General features: G+C 34.1%; 2 protein-coding genes across 4 annotated transcripts; one reads left to right on the top strand and one right to left on the bottom strand.

The window, feature by feature from the left end:
* The first annotated feature begins 1,331 nt into the window (after window positions 1-1,331).
* LOC140827190 (CDPK-related kinase 1-like) lies at window positions 1,332-8,846 on the top strand. Of its 3 annotated transcripts, none has more exons than XM_073189808.1 (11): window positions 1,335-2,554; window positions 3,146-3,276; window positions 3,496-3,537; window positions 3,624-3,732; window positions 6,102-6,180; window positions 6,257-6,553; window positions 6,714-6,826; window positions 7,546-7,653; window positions 7,732-7,794; window positions 7,883-8,050; window positions 8,394-8,846. In XM_073189808.1, exons 1-11 carry the CDS (start codon window positions 2,063-2,065, stop codon window positions 8,529-8,531), a joined length of 1,740 nt encoding a protein of 579 aa, XP_073045909.1. In that variant the 5' UTR covers window positions 1,335-2,062; the 3' UTR covers window positions 8,532-8,846. The 3 variants fall into 3 exon arrangements, with proteins under 3 accessions (XP_073045910.1, XP_073045909.1, XP_073045911.1); XM_073189810.1 differs by having other exon boundaries at window positions 1,336-1,594; XM_073189809.1 differs by lacking the exons at window positions 7,546-7,653; window positions 7,732-7,794; window positions 7,883-8,050; window positions 8,394-8,846 and adding an exon at window positions 7,111-7,472 and having other exon boundaries at window positions 1,332-2,554.
* A 590-nt stretch (window positions 8,847-9,436) lies between these two features.
* On the bottom strand, window positions 9,437-14,686 carry LOC140827189 (rhomboid-like protein 20). Its single transcript, XM_073189807.1, has 9 exons — window positions 14,467-14,686; window positions 14,288-14,388; window positions 13,383-13,523; window positions 12,136-12,202; window positions 11,643-11,794; window positions 11,402-11,503; window positions 10,501-10,626; window positions 9,789-9,970; window positions 9,437-9,709 (listed from the first exon to the last, which is right to left on the bottom strand). Exons 1-8 carry the CDS (start codon window positions 14,489-14,491, stop codon window positions 9,797-9,799), a joined length of 888 nt encoding a protein of 295 aa, XP_073045908.1. The 5' UTR covers window positions 14,492-14,686; the 3' UTR covers window positions 9,437-9,709; window positions 9,789-9,796.
* Between the last annotated feature and the right edge of the window lie 2,937 nt (window positions 14,687-17,623).

The raw sequence follows: 17,623 nt of genomic DNA, 5'->3' as shown, positions 1-17,623 counted from the left end.
TATAAACAAAAAAATATTCAAATTCATCTTTTTTATTTAATATTGGACCAATTTTTTTTTCTTTTGGTAGGCCATCAACTCAAATATAGATGTTGGGTTCCCTCAAGGATCGGGCCCTGAGACAATGGCCTCTTTGACCTCATAGAAGGTCCGGCCCTAGTTTTGACCTATAACCTTCACAAATTAATATTATCAGGAATTTAAACTACTTTTAAAGTTATTGACCGATCAACGGAATAATAACTTATTATTTCATAAAATAAGAATATAAACCGCACCGCATATGTTATTTTTTCCCAAGAACCGCACCACCTAACCGATTATTATAATATTTGACCTAGAATTATAATAATTTGTAAACAACATATTCAATTAAAGAAGTCGTCATTCATTATATCTCAATTCTATTCAAAATTATTACTATTACATATAAAACTTATCTTCTTCTTAGTTATTCTTCATATTAGTAGTTTATTATAATATTTATTTCTTTTACTACAATTTTTTGTTGAGTGAGTCTCATGTGAGACCGTCTCACGGGTCATAATTCGTGAGACGGGTCAACCCTATCCATATTCACAACAAAAAGTAATACTCTTAGCATAAAAAGTAATATTTTTTCATGGGTGACTCACATAAGAGATCTGTCTCACAAATATGACCCGTGAGACCGTCTCACACAAGTTTTTGCCTTTTTTGTTTGAAGTTTGAAGGTAAAAAAAAGAAGAAGATAAAATAGCATAAATATCATTTTTGTTGTGAGTGTGTTGTATTTCTAAATTATTAAATTAGTTTTGAATCTTTATTATTGTTTTATCTAGTTTTATTTTTACATGATTTGAACTATATTTTATATTTGAAATAAAATACAATATATGTTCTAATATTTTTCATTAAAAAAAACTGTAAACCGACCACAACTGCCTGAAACCACTCAAAATCGTAAGACTAATTCTACATATAAAACCGCGATTATTTTTTAAAAATACTAACCGACAGCATAAGGTAACTCGGTTTGAATTTTTTTAAAAAAAACCGTAAAATTGCACCGTGATCACCCATACCTATCTTTATGAATATTATATCAAGTAAATCCTATTTATATACATATATTGCTAATTGAATCATATAAATTTTTTCTCGAGATTTATACATTTCATGATAAATATTTTCATAATTTGTATATATAAAAATTTATTTGAAACTTATGCATGACTTAGTACAACCTATATATTCTGATAAATATTGTTCATGAAGTGATATTAATTTTCATTATGGAATGCCAAATAGTTCAAAACCCCAAAAAGGTCGTCAAAGCTCAAATTACAGACAAAATTTTTGTTAGTTCGAGAGACAAATCTTCCTCCCTCCGTCTCTCTCTTCACAAAGAACAGGCTGGAAGTTTCCACAAAACCTGACGCCACCATTATTATCAGTTAATAATATGGCCTCGAACAGAACATGAGTGTTAGTGATTCTCCACAAGTCATCCAACTCAAATTCGAAGAAAATAAAGTATTGAATTTGTTGCATCAAATGGGAAAAAAACTAAATTTTGAAAAAAAAAAGGAATGTAAAAGCAGAACAAGAAAAGGTGGTGGCGTTTCTTTCTCTTTTACCCCTGCAATTCTCTTTTCTTGTAGCGTCTGCTAAGCATCTTTTCTAGCTTTTGTGCTCTTTTTCTGAGTCCCGTTCTTTTCGTTCTTGTTCTTGTTTCTTGCTTTTGCGGATTCCAATAGCTTCTGTTTTTTTGCCCATTTATGCAGCTGTAATCAGTTAATCTGGCATTGATCGTTGCGAATTCGCTTGTTCCACATTATGGGCTCTGCTGTTATTGCCTAAAGATTCTGTCTTTGTTCAACTGTTATGCTTAATTGTGAAGGTTTTAGTGTTGTGGATCAACTGTCTTTGACCTCCTACATAGTTGGATTCTCTTCTCTTCGTTCAAATGGTTTGAAATTGAAATTTTTACTGTTTTTTGTGATTGCAAGTTGTAAGATTTTGCGAACTTCATTTCGGCTTTATTTACTTCTTGAATCCTTTCGCTTGGTTTCTCGATTTCATGGGACTCTGTCATGGAAAACCCATTGAAACCCCACAAAATTTGTCTGAAAATCCAATAAATCCAGGCGAAAACAATGATCTTATACTCAATTCCTCAACTGGGAAGACACCAAAGTTCCCGTTTTACAGCCCAAGTCCATTTCGTAGCACCTACAAGGATTCCCCTGCTAATTCCGGCAGTGTCCTTTCAACTCCTCTGCGCTTTCTTAAGCGCCCATTTCCACCACCATCGCCAGCTAGGCACATTAAAGCTTTGCTTGCTAGAAGGCATGGCTCCATAAAGCCGAATGAAGCTACTATACCTGAAGGAAATGAGTGTGAGATCATTGGGTTGGATAAAAATTTTGGGTTCTCTAAGAATTTCACCAGCCATTATGACCTTGGTGAAGAGGTAGGGAGGGGACACTTTGGTTACACTTGTTCAGCTACGGGAAAGAAGGGTAGCTTGAAAGGACTGGATGTGGCTGTTAAAATTATCCCTAAATCAAAGGTCCAGTTGTTTATTGGCTCAAAGTTTATACCTTGCAATTGGTTTTGCTTAGTCGATTAGCAGTTCTTTTTTTAATTGAAAAATGTTTTTATTATGAATTGCATCTGTTACTGATCTTGTGTAATCTCTCTATTAGTTTAGTTTTTTGTTTAATATGAAGAACATACTTATTGTGAATCACATCCTTGCCTTCTGTATCTTCAGTGTGTGATTAAGATATTATGGAATCCTACAATTTATATTAAAGTATCTGAAGCATCTCATTGTGCGAGTTTCACTTATAGTTTGTCTACCGCTTTGGTTTGTGGCTGTTGATGAGCTTGGCCTTTACAGAAACGGTATTAATAGCTTTGTCAGTCATAAATTTTCAAGCTGAGATTTTGTGTAATTTTAACTCTACTGAATTGTTTGGCTGATATTATAACTATTTTACGTGGGAATCTTGTGCTTATTGGCTCCATTGCTTGTTTCTTTAAGAGCATATCATGCTTTTTAGTTCTGATTTCACGTTTGGTTTATAACATGTTACTCAATAAATGAAAAGTTAGTCATGCTGTTATTTTAATGAAATATGATAATATTTTGGCGCAGATGGCCACAGCTATTGCCATAGAGGATGCCAGAAGAGAAGTCAATATACTACGTGCGCTAACAGGGCATAAAAACCTAGTGCAATTCTATGCTGCATATGAGGATGATGAAAATGTCTATGTAGTGATGGAGTAAGTTTGAACTATTGACATGTTGCAACCTTAACAGCTAAAGATATGACAAAATCTCATCATAAAATTCAAGGAATCAAGTGAAGGGAACTCCTAAATAGGAATAGAGGCTTGAATAATGCAATCCGAATACCTGTATAGTGATCTAACATGTTACACAAAACAGTATGTTTTGAACTCATGTTTCTCACCTGTATAACTCTTATATACCTTTTTCAGGTTATGCAAAGGAGGAGAGTTACTGGATCACATACTTTCTAGGTATGCTTACATTTTCTTATTCTACCCGCACCATGGGTTATCTTGCTTTGAAGTCTAATAAGTCGTTGTCCATGTGTTTGATGCAGGGGTGGCAAGTACTCAGAAGAAGATGCCAAAAGTTTGTTGGTGCAAATTTTAAATGTGGTTGCATATTGCCATCTTCAAGGTGTAGTTCACCGTGATCTAAAGCCTGAGGTAAGCTACAGATATCTACTATTGTGCTGTTTTGGCACTCCCCTTTGGAGTACTATGAAGATTCTGTTGGGACGTCGAATTCTCGCACCCAAAACACAGCGAAAGCTTAAATATTTCGTTTCGACAATTGAAAAGTTGCTTGGGTGTCGTGTGTTTAAAATTCCATTCATAGGGCGACGGCGTTTAAAATTGAACTTTTGCGTATATAACGCTGGACTTCAAACTATTCCGGTTTTTAAGCGGAGATAGTCCTTGTAATTTCCTACGAACGGTATACAGGATTTGGTCGTCTAATCAGGTTCACGATCGAAGACTACGTTCCTCGCTTGGATTGCACCAGAAATCGGTGTATATATAGAGTGAGACTCCTAATCCTAATCCAATTAGGAGTCCCTCTCCCATATCAGTAATATATAACATATTTATATTAAAACTCTCATATCCTTAATATTTAATATATTTATTAACTTTTAATAATACATGATATATTAATATCATATATATTAACATATATTTTATATCACCATATAAAATACTCACATGTATATGTACATTAACTAAATTAAATAACCATTATTTAATTTATATAATTAACTCTTTGGTTAATTTAATTCTAGATTCCTTTAGAACATTCATGGAAATTTGTGCATGTTAGTAGTCACCACTACTAGCACAATCATTTAAATAGTAAATTCTCGATTCACTAAAAAAATGATTCCGAACTCATTATAATCTCGATCGACGATCCGAGATCGCAAATGTATCAAAGATACAAGTCTCGTTAATATAATGAAAAATGAAAATTTTGAAGATCAAAATTTTCACTTACCATATTGGACGACTGCTAGTTTAGTGAACTCTTTCACAAAACAGACAGTTCCACTCTCTTTCCTTAATCAGCAATCAAGCTAACTTCTATTACTTCCATCTTATGGAATCAACTTATAAACTGCTTCACAAGCTTCCTGTTTGATCTCCATCAAACTATAGTAGTCAGATTTCAACTCCTTGAAATTTGACTATCTCAACGGAAACACAGAATCCGATACTTGTGTGACCCTCAATGATTCAGAGATACAGCTAGCCGCGGGTTCACATCTCCATGTGATTCATAGTAACATTTACTTTTGTTCAGGTTTACCCTAGTTATCCCCTTTCTTTTCATTAACTCCTTGATCAAGAATGACAACTCATTTATGATTGCACCTATCGTATCATGGTAAGAGCGTCTAGTAGCATCGTCTCATGATCCCCTAGGTATCACTGATAGTGCTTACAAGAACCTTTAGTCATGGTTAGCGTACACTACGGTCCCTTCAACACATATATCCCGATCGATTCTGCAACCAGTGGTATATCGAGAGTTGCATATAAATTCGATAATGATGTGATTTATCTTTGAGTAATAGTGTCATGGTATGCGCAATTGAGGAAACACATTTTCAAACTGCACATGTCTTGCTCTGGCTAGAGATTCCTTGCACTATTAACTAATCAGACCACATATGATATCTTTAAACGTTGGCAAACGGTGAATCCCCGACTACAATGCATTTGCTCGTACGTATTTCGAAACTACACACAACCACACCACCTGATGACCTTCAATGGAGTCGGTAAACGGATCAAAGTGCATGGTAGTACGTATACCTTCAAAGTGCATGCTAGTACGTATTGTCTCAGGTCAAAGGACTAGTGGTGTACTACCATAACCGTGGACCATTCCACTCGATAAGTGAGAATCACTTGGACAGTGCGAGGGAGGGTTGTTCAGTGCATCGTCATATGATCACTTATCTGTGTGAATGGACATCTCCATGCCTTTGCCAATGAAACATGGCGTTTACATCACATATGTTAGTCTCGAGTTCAAGGATCTTTATCCTTGTTTTAGGCGGCTGATTCGACTATGAACTATTTTAGAATATACGGTACACTTCTTAATGAGTTTCACGATCTTACGCTGCGAGGCAGACCTCATGTTACCTATTATATATTCAAGGATTTTATCTATGCAGCTTGCATGGGTATATAGATAAATTATAATGTCATAATCGAATGAAATCGTAAAATATTATTAGAATAAATATTGTTTTATATTAGAGCCAATAAAAGCCCGAGCAACAAATTGGCTTGTCGAGTACCTATTTTAACAGATTCATTCCCATAAATTAGAAAATGATCTTGATCGTCTGGTAAACTGTTGTCAAGAACATCTGTTTCCATTGAATTAGCTCGTTGATAGCGTTCTCTAGTATTCATCAACTGCAGTTAATGCTGTTTTATTTTTTAATCATGATTTGTCTCGTCTAAATGTTAACTGCCATGTGGCTTCTTTCTAATGACCTTGGTATCTCTTGCTGCTCTAGAATTTTCTCTTTACTTCGAAAGATGAGCATTCCCCTTTGAAGGCCATTGACTTTGGACTCTCTGACTATGTAAAGCCAGGTTTACTCTGTTTTTTGTTATTCTCAGTCTTCTCTTTCATTATGGTAAGAGTTTGTGAGTGTATATTCTTTGGCAGACGAAAGGCTGAATGATATTGTTGGAAGTGCTTACTATGTGGCACCTGAAGTTTTGCATAGATCGTATGGAACAGAAGCTGATATGTGGAGTATTGGTGTCATTGCTTATATTCTTCTCTGTGGAAGCAGGCCTTTCTGGTCAAGAACAGAATCTGGAATCTTCCGAGCTGTTCTGAAGGCTGATCCGAGTTTTGATGAAGCTCCATGGCCTTCGTTGTCTTCTGATGCCGTAGATTTTGTGAAGGGATTATTGAACAAAGATTACCGTAAAAGATTAACAGCTTCTCAGGCTCTTAGTAAGTTGTTGTATATGGTCGATCTTAAAACTTATGGTTTGTAGCCCACCATGATTAGCAAAATTTTGCATATAATAATGTTCTGATATAGATGCCTCTAACTTACCTTTTCACCGAGTTTAAAAGCTGTAGAATACTCTAATGATCTTGTCGTGCCTAGGTCATCCGTGGCTGGTTGGTCATCAAGATGTGAAGATTGCTTTGGATATGATAATATATAAGCTTGTAAAAGCTTACATATGTTCATCTTCTCTGAGAAAGGTGGCTTTAAGGGTACACATATCTTGGCTGTCAAGTACTGGATAATACTACAGGATGAATTTAACACCTGCTGGTCTATTGCATTGCATGATATCACGCATTTACCCGTTCAATTATTTCCCTTTTCCTTGTGTAAATAATTCTGAAATTATAACATTCTTATGATGATTTACCACAAGCGGAACAACTAATCTGTACGTATAACGGAAGTCAAGACCAAACCAAACTAAAATAATCATGTAAAGGGAAACACTGAAGTCAACTCAACTCAAAAAATGTTATTTTGTACTTGCTAGATATACCTATCTCAGCTAGGTGGCGATGGTCTCTTCTGTCACTCTGCTCGTGCAATTGCATTTTTCTCGTCGTACATGGTCATGGATCGGATTTTATTTTATATTCTATGGCAGGCTTGTTCTTGCTCATTTTTTCTAGTCTGATGCTTACTTCACAGTCACATGCGGCATGTCCTTAAAATTGCTATATTCCTTGATCCTAAATATTTATCAGGGACTACCTTCGCCAATTCATTGATATCGCAGTTCTTGGTTTAGCATTTCTTAATGTGTAGATAATTTTTCTATAGATTCTTCCTCAGCTACTCTGATGGCGAATTTACCAACAAGGATTTTTGTGACTCCAGATTAGAACTCTTTTTTAATAAAAAGAGAAAACTATTCCCGTTGTTTTCAGTATACTCTTCATACTACATCTGCTTCACCATTTGACAGGCTCTAGCAAGAACTTTGAGTATACAACAGTTAGCCTATCTACGAGAGCAGTTCACGTTATTAGGGCCAAACATAAGTGGATTGATCTCCATAACGAGTTTTAAAACTGTCAGCATTCTCGCTCTCTCTCTTTTCAAGTTTTAGTTTTAACTTATTTCTTCCCCGATGTAATCAATTAATCTGCAGTCTATAACAAAGTATTCGACTGATGCAATGAATGATTCACGAGTTGCCGACTATGTAAACCTGGTAAAAGTTCTAGTAATCTTTCTTGTTATACATTCTTTTAGTATTTGATTCATAACTTATAAGCGTAGTGTCATCGTGTTTTGTATAGGTGAGTTCTCTTCGATATAGAAAGTTGGATTTCGAAGAATTCTGTGCTGCTGCAATAAGTGTTCATCAGTTGGAAGGAATGAACACCTGGGAGCAAAATGCACGTAATGGCTATGAATTCTTCGAGAAAGATGGAAACCGGCCAATTATGATAGAGGAGCTTGCCACGGTATGTCTCTCGCTCTTTTTTAGGCCTTAAACCCTAGAAAAGATTCCAAATCCAAAAACGAGCTCTTGGAATGCAAGTACCTTGGAGCTTAAGATTATAATTTCTTATGAAGCCGATGTAGGATTTGTGTCACTATTGAAATTACAAAACGTACCACATGCATGTATCAATAACTGAAGTGAAAAAAGCATCTATTACCCTTCGAGCCTCAAGGTGTGGATTTTGAGAAGCTTGAGATTTTCTTGGCATGCTCGAGTTGGTTAAAACAAGTTTCAGATCCTCATTATTGAGGCTCTTTCGCCAACTCACTAAGTTTTCTAACCGCTAATCTGGTTTTTTATAGGAACTTGGACTCAGTCCATCTGTTCCTATCCATGTAGTTCTGCAGGATTGGATAAGGCACACAGATGGGAAGCTCAGCTTCTTGGGATTTGTTAGACTTCTACACGGAGTTTCTTCTCGTACATTTCAGAAGGTGTAAAATACTGGTCACCATCCTTTTTTTGGATAGCAGGCTATTTTCGTTATGACTTAAATGCCTCGGAAGATTTGTCTTCTCGATCAAGCGATGACCCGTTGAAGCTGCAGTCTTTCGCAGCGAATTTGTATACAAGTTCTGCTAGTTTTGTATGATGGTCATCTATGTCACATTGAAGCTGTTCTTTCTGTCTCTTCCAATATTGCCGGCATCGAGTAGTTTAGGATTGTGCAGATGAAACAAGATCACAAAATGTGTATTTTTTAAGGCTATGAAACAGCTCAAAGCTGCAAATGGTTATTTACCGTTCTTGGTGTATGGTTCTTCTATTTTTGCACTTGATAACACATTACATGGTGAAAACTATTTTTTATGCAGAAAACGTGTTACTTATTTTTTTTTCTTACATGTAAATGATATGACAAAGTTTATACCAGCTACTTGGGTATGTTTGTCACTATATTTCTAATATTTCCAACTAATTATTTATAATAATTAAACGATGACAGACGCGATTCATGTATAAAATAACGATTATTATGTATATAAATCATGATCATTGATAGATCGAATTGATTCATAAAATTTTGTTACAATTTTTAATTATTATTTGAACAATGATAATGCTATATTAAACATGTAACTAGTAGAGATAATATGTAAATTTTTTTATTTTTAAAACGAATTAGTAATGAATAAATTACATAAAAAATAATACTTATCAAAACAAATAAGAAATTTTTGTAAAAACTAATTCATGCCATAAAAGCAACTACAGGCCCCAACCTTTGTAAATGATATAGGTATGTGACTATGATTTTATGATGCTTACATGAAGATGATGAGTTTTAGATAGCTGAAGTGATTTATTTACTTTAAAAATTCAAGGAGTCAACCGCACAAGTCACTCGAATAAGTTCTATCTCGATTACAGGATGAAGTTTTCTTTAGTTACTGAATGAATACTTTCATGCATTTTTTGGAAGGGTACAGTTAACAAAGTCGAGTCAATAACACCACAATAAACACATATGACAAGCATCTGTACACAACCTCGGGTCTCTACATTAGAGTAGGTGCTTAATTGTCTAAACAAAATACCGTAGTGAACCCTGATGGAAAAAATACTTGCCGGGGTCTTGATTCTCTCTCAAAAAAGATTATCACGCTTTGGAAAGAGCCTAGCAATTCAAAGCTGAGTTTAGAGGATATCCATCTTTTACGCTGAACCAACATACATTTTTCTAATGTCAAACCTACTTGGAAGCTCAACTGGCGTGTGGGTCGAGAAGGATGTTGGTTGCTGCATTAATGTCGTTCCTAGCACGCATTAGAGCTTGCCTTGCTGAGTTCCTTTCGAATCCCATTGAAACCAGTGTAGAAATGGAGTCCTCTGGTGGTTCCAACATGGATGACGTGGGAGAAGGAGCTGGATAACTTCCCTGAAGCCAAAGAAGTAAAAAGGTTGCTCAACACGGTATGAACCTCATAGAATTAGGTTCTTTATGTGCGCCATGGGTGCTAGACATTGAATAGCAATTTATACAGGGATTATACACTTGCATGCACAAGAAACAAGAGATCTATGAATTCATAATTGACTGTGTTGCACTTGATAAAAGGTAACTTGATACATTTAGGTTGCTTTTGTACTTAGTTATTTGACATCAGTAAATTCAAAGCCGAACATTTCAATTCACAATTGTTTGAATGCTTATTATATGGGGTAGTTTTAATTCATCCTCTCTAAATTTTACCTCTCATATGAAGAAACGTAAAAAATTTCAAATGCACCCATTATATTGATGTCTTTTTAGTTTCAAGTTTCAAATACTTTTGTCTAATAAGTCCCTACATGCAAATCAACTCCTTCCATCTAAAGCTTAATGTTAAACGTCTTCAGCACAAGATAAACAACGTAAAGGGTATAACGTAGGAAAATTCATCCAAATTTATTTGCTTAAAAACTTGCCTGCGTCTGGCGCGTAACGGATGATGGTGCACTTCCCAGAACGTTCCTAGGTGATACCGTGGGTGATGTGTTTCCAATAGACGGCCAGGAAAGTCTTGAGAAGAAAGAAGCAACAAAATCTGGCAACTGAAAATGGAAATTGCAGAAGCTACTCAGACATAGATTCAAACTGTTATTATAGAAGTCTTAGACAATAAACCATCACAAGATAAAAATGGAAATTTCAGAAGCTAGTCAAGCTAGTCAGACATAGATTCAAACTGTTATATAGAAGTCTTAGACAATAAACCATCAAGAAACATTATCGGGAATTTTGTATTTATCACAAAACAAAATGACCAAGCAGATGAATTCAGTACAGACTTGCTAACATGATGCCAAGGCCTAAAAGTATTTCACAAGACAACAAAAGAGAATAATTCTATAGAGGCTTGAGTTCCCTAGTCATTCGACCCCAGAAATTGCAAGTCCAGTGCGTTACTCACTGTCAACTAGTCAGGCATGTGATGTTAACATTTAACTTGTCAGGCATATTTTATAAAATAGATTAAAATGCAAATCATGTTGCCTAATAGTACCTGATGTGAAAAATCTTGAATACTTGTGAGGGTGTAAAGTTGAAAAAGCCATACATTTACAAGAAAATGAAAAACATAGTCACACAACAATCTTAGACATCTCATCTGAATCATCGACCTTGAATGACCTTACCTACACATATTATTTCATCAACCATATCTGAAATTTGAAACAACCACCATTAAACCGGTCAATAGTTATGCAATGTTTCAATCTCAATGTTTTCACCATGCTAGCAATTTTGAAAACCTATTTAACATATTCTTCATGGAAAATGTAAGCTTGAAGTAAACATAAAATACAAGCATAAATTAAGCAGCACCTTCATTCTACGTGTATGGAACACATTTGAGAGGTACAAGGAACCTGCTAGAATACCACAGATCCCTGGTAGCATAGATCTTTTCCAGGATGACAAGAGGAGCTGCAAGATAGCAAAGTAAGCATAAATAATACAAAGAAAAAGGCGACGATATAAAATGAATAGACTAGTACCATAACTCAAGACAAAAAATAATTAAAAAAATCAAAACAAACGCCATATCCACAATTTGTTAAATTACCTGAAGACCAGCTAAATATATAAAAGTCTTGTCAGAAAAGTTGAGACTAAACACACGAAATCGTGTTGACACTGGAATGTCGAAATAGAAAGGTACAAATGAAGAAAAAATAAGGCCATATGGTCCTGATGTGAGTATGTTCAAGGAAGGATCTGCCATGAAAAAAAAGTAGCCGATAGATTAGAATAAGAACACTCGTGTACATATATAAGAAAAAAGAAACATAATTCAAATAAACCGCCATTTCATTAAAGTAAAAATAAAGTTCAGTCGTACAATAAGACATTCGTTAGACTGAAAATCGATACCGCAAAAAACAATTTTAGATATACTGAATGCACAACATATGTCATAGAACCAAAGTACCAGCTAATTAAATAATCAAGTATGTAATAATGCGAAACCAAGAAAGAAAAGGAAAACCTGAATATTCCCCTCTTTTTTTCTAAATGAAAGAGAAAAAGAGACAAATTTTTAGGTAACTGCAGCATACCTTTGAGTAGCCATTGTGCGATGATTTCAAGCACTAAAGACACAATAGTAGAAAACAACACAAAGACCTGTGTGAAAATATGGACAGAAAAAAGTTAACATCTTCATGAAAAGATGCCAGCTGCTATGCTGACAACTTTTAATGTAATAATAAAAACTGTCCATATGATAGATTAGAGATAAGTGACAAAACTTTTCAACCGTACATGCCACAATATTATTGATCATCAGTCCTAGAAAAGTGGCCAATCTGAATTTGCCAACAACAGTAACACCATGGCAATTGGAAAAAACTTGAAGTTCAGGTCACTTTGTTAAACCCAAACAGCCGATTCTAACAAGGCAAAATTTTAAAGGTGTAAACTGAAAACCACAATCATTAACCCACACACACTTGGCCATCGAGAATATATTACTACTGCACTTGAAAATAGTCAACCTATGAAAGCTGAATGCATCATCATGTCTAAAACAAGATATAGAAGGAGAAGGAGGGATTTGCGAGGAGCAACTATCTAATTTGACATTTGTATCATTCCTATCTTTACAACATTAATAATGATATTATTAAGGAAGGGTGATAAAAAATAACTACCCACGTCTCTTGGCATGTTTTCTTTGTTCTTTGTAGAAACCCTTATAAATAGTTGCCTTTGATGTATTGATTTAGTTTTCATCAATTTTGTAAAATATAGCTTTCCTCTAACTAATAACATACTATATCAATTTTTAATATTTAAGATTAATAAAATATAATAATTTTATAAATATCTATACTATATTACTAATAAAATTATATATAACTAGATTTGGGCTATAAAGCACATCAAATTTTCTTTCCACAAGTTTCCTTTTCCACGCTATTATTCTTTTATGAGGAAAATAACAAAAATAAAAGTCAAACACAAATTTGAATAGAGAAAAAACTGCCCAAACATAATTACACTTTACAAAAGCATATATTGTAAATAAAATTACAATTAAATATTAAAATTTTTGAGCGCACCATGGAGCAAATATCACTAATATGTATAAATGATTAGCCCTGGTAAGATTATATTTGTAGAATCTAGTATATATATATATGTGGACTCATTAATAGTCAAAAATTGCTCCAGCACAACATTTTGAAATTTTTTTAAAGTTACACGACATATACAGCAAGAATGCAAGTTGTTTAAGATAATTGGCAGCTCAATAAACCAATAATATTTCCTACATAGAACTCGACCTTGAACAAAAACTTACAGAATATTTATTAGATCCTATCTGCCTCTCAAACACACGGAAGTAATACAGCAGATAAATTCCAAAAACTAGCTCAGGGGTGGATGAGAAGCCAAAAACAGAAACTATCAGCTTCCATATTTGAAGTTTCTTAAAAATATCCTGCCAGGAGAGAAAAAATCAAGTCAAGAAAAAGTATGTTACCCTCTAAATGGGCATAGTGAGAAACTGATTAATAACTAGAAACTATGTAGCAAGAACATAACAATCCAACTTGCTTCTAGAGCTCCAACAGAGTAAAAAAAATGGCCTCTAGGAATGTATCCATAACTAGAAATGCACAAAAAAATTATTTGATTGCAAATAAGCAAATGAAGGTTTGAGACGTGGTTATTTAAGGTGCATCACTCATTGATGTGCACAGGTATCATGGAGCCAGTTCAGTTCCATGAAGAATATGTAAGAGAAGAAATAGACGGTGACAGCTCGTGGGAAATATTTCAGAGACTATTCTCATTATCCAAATATGAATAATTCTGTAACTAAAAAAGTGGCAGATCCAAGCATGAACCTCGAAAAGGGAAAGATCAAAGTGCTTTTAGAGGCTGGAGCTATATTATATATGACACAAGTTAAACCGATTGTTTATTGGTGCATAGCAGCAAAACATCGAAATTCCAAAATCTGTAGTCCAGCATGATTCAAAAAGCAAAGAAAATATCATAAAACTTTTGCTGTTACAATAATTAGATGCCGTTGAAATCTAAAGATAAAATTAGGGGAAAAATGGACAAGGTCAATAAGGAAACCCGTAAGAATCCAAAATCAAAACCAGTCTCAGCTGATAATCCTCCTAGAATGTACTTTCAAAAGAAAAAACAAAACTCCAGTAAAAAAAAACCCTAGAGCCATAAAAGAATCGAAACCTGAAAAGACCATGCGAGGTTTCTGTGACGACCTTGGATCCCAAATATAATCGTGAAAAGAACAGTAGCTATCACCGTCGTCCTTGTCACTGGCGCATTGTCTTCAAAAAAAATCTACCAACTATGAAAATCGAATCAAAAAATGCCCAAAATACAAGAAAATGGGGGAGGAAACGTACTGAAACCCGATGGGCCGCCGTTCATTTTCAGCTAAAAGTCGACCCTTCCCAAATTTGTGTATTCACCTACAAATTTATATGTCGATTAATATCTATATGCTGGCCGATCTTTGCTCAGCTCTTTTTCTCCGATTCTTCTCCCCAAAATTTTCGTCTCCTAGTCGTCTGTCGTTTATCGATGGTTGGGTCGACCCGTTTACGAGTTCGGGCTGGCGAATTATGGATCTTCTCGTGCAAAATTGATTTTGTATTTTTTAAATTTTTATGCATAGTTATTTCCAATTCAACTTTTGGTAATTGTTCAAAATAAATATATAATTGACGAATGCCTGCATTTCATTGTATCAGGTTAGATCCCTCTGGCTTAAAAAAAAAACAAAAAGGTTAGATCCCTCTGTCATTCTATAAAAGTAATTTTTTTGTGAAACGATTGCACGAATCTTTATTTATGAGACGGGTCAACCCTATCGATATTCATAATAAAAAGTAATACTCTTAGCATAAAAAGTAATATTTTTTCCCTGTTGATCCAAATACGATATATGTCTCACAAAATACGTATCACACAAGTGTCCATTCTAGAATTGTAATTAAATTAGTCTAGAAAAATAAAAAAAAATTGACCTTCGTTTGAACAACTATTTATAAAACGTTCTTATAAAATTGTTGTTCACAAAAAAAATTATAAAATATTTTTAAATTTGTTTAATAACAAATAGGTATATAAACAACTATTATCTAAAAACTTTTTTACAGTTAAAAAGTAATATGTTTGAATTTATATTATTGTTTGCATTTATAAAAATATAAAAAAAAAACACATTTCGATTGTTCTTTTAAATTTTATTCAAATCATATTTTAAATTTATTGCACTCGTAGAACACCAAAAATGTTTTCAATATACTTATAACTTATCCAATAGAAAATGTATATTACTTATTTTTCGTAATTTATTTTTTATTATGTCTTCTTATAATTTAATTATCTCGTTTCGAAATTAGAATCGGTGCCGAAGGGTTTAGGCGTTTAGGTAGGTTCATCGATTGGGCGGTTCTTTTCTGCGCTTCGTTTCAACTTAGCAATCTCACTCTCACTCTTTCATATTTCTAGAATTAACATGGAGAGATCCATCAAGTAATTCGACAATCGGCATGTGGACACCCCGCAGAGCTTCTATTTATCTCAAGTAGTTGTTCAATATCTGCGCCACTGGGCGGGAATTGGGTTTTGCGTTGGAGCTGCAAGCATTTCACCCCTCTTGAAATTTATAGCCTTAGGGTTTATCAACAAGGAAACTTAAGTAAGAGTTTTATTTAAGGCAAAAACTTGTGTGAGACGGTCTCACGGGTCAAATTTTGTGAGACGGATCTTTATATGGGTATCCATTAAATAGTATTGCTTTTTATGCTAAGAGTACTACCTTTTATGATGAATATGAGTAGGGTTGACCCGTCTCACAGATTGAGATCCGTGAAACGGTCTCACATGAGACCTACTCTTTATTTAAAACAAACTCTTTTTAAATAAAGATATCATATCACAAAAATCTTAGCATAATTATCACATTAATTATCATATTATATAGAAAGACAAAATCATATTTAAATATTCAAAATCATATCAACAAAGAAAAAATAATCTTGGGAAATAAATTTAATACGGAAATTATATTTCCCTTCAACAAGATCTTCAATATTTTCGTTATTGAACTCGCAAGATTCAGAAACCGACAAAACATTGACAATGTAATATTATATCTACATAATCCTGCCAGAAAAATTAATGAAGATCAAATAAAATTAATATCTCTAAAACCATTCATTTAATGTTATATGATTAAATTAAATATTTTTAAACTAAAACATACAAAGATAATATGTATAGACATAATATTACTATTGAAGTTGTGATCTACGATTCTTCGAAGTATAATATTCATCAATTATAGAATCTAAGTCTATATTTAAAGCAAACTCTCTCTCAATGTAGATAATCATAGAATCTGTTAGAAAACAATCACCCATTTTATTGCAAAGAACATTTTTAACATGCTTCATGTCCGAAAATGCACGCTCCGCAGTTGCCGTGGAAACAGGGAAAGTTAAAACTAGACGGTTCAACTTGTCAAGCAAATTATAATGTTGCAACTTTTTTGTTTCAAATAACCCTCAGCACAATTATGAGATAATGGACATTTTCTGAAAATCTTCATGAAAAACTGCATCGAGCTCATAATGTTGTAGTCAACTTCTCAGCGAGATTACAAATCATGTCAATGTTGAACCATTTAAAATTATCTTTTGGATCCAAAGAAGAACTGAGAATTAGAACTTCTACTGTTTCATCACTGAATCTAGAGTTTAACTCTTCCAACTGAAAATCTATTGCAATATTAAGTATATCATAATGAAAGTGATGTTCAACTGTAATGTTATTCTTTTTCCGGAACGAAAGAAGTATATCAAAACCATCATTTCTTAGTGTCAGGAAAATTTATTTAGTCGTAGAGACCAAATCCATTGCACTTATGATATCAAGATATTTTTGTTGCAAGACACGACAAAGCAAATTTCTTATCCCCATAATTTTATGCATCAAATGCAAAATAAAAATGAAATCAAAAGACTTTGTCCTAATAACGAACCACCTGCTTCCATGTGCATTGAAGTAGAGGTGCCATCAGTGATAGTTTTTTCGAGCACATTAATAGTTGCATCATACATCTCTATCAAGCTGCAAATAGAATCAAAATGGGAGCTCCAACGAGTAGTACCTGCTCGATACAAAGTACCAATCTGATTAGCTCCTTGCCCAACCTCGCGTTCGCCGACAACAACAGAATGTGCAATTTAATTAAGTTGATAAGATTGTAACTCGGCACTGCGCTTGGAAGAAGATGCAACAAGATTGACAACAGTCGTCAGATTTGAAAAGAAAAACCATATAGAGATCTCTTTTTCAGCCGCTGCAACTAATGTTAGTTGGAGTTGATGGGCAAAACAATGTACATATATGCATAGGGGCAATCTTTAAGAAATAAAGCTTGCAATCCATTAAAAGCACCACTCATGTTACTAGCATCATCATACCCTTGACCTCACATATTATGAATTTCTAGATTATATCTAGCGAGCACATCACATATTTCTTTCCTGA

Source organism: Primulina eburnea, chromosome 3 (genome assembly GCF_022965805.1).
Source record: "Primulina eburnea isolate SZY01 chromosome 3, ASM2296580v1, whole genome shotgun sequence".
Taxonomy (NCBI): domain Eukaryota; kingdom Viridiplantae; phylum Streptophyta; class Magnoliopsida; order Lamiales; family Gesneriaceae; genus Primulina; species Primulina eburnea.
Note: the sequence above shows the minus strand (reverse complement) of the source record. Positions and strands in the feature narration are given on the sequence as shown.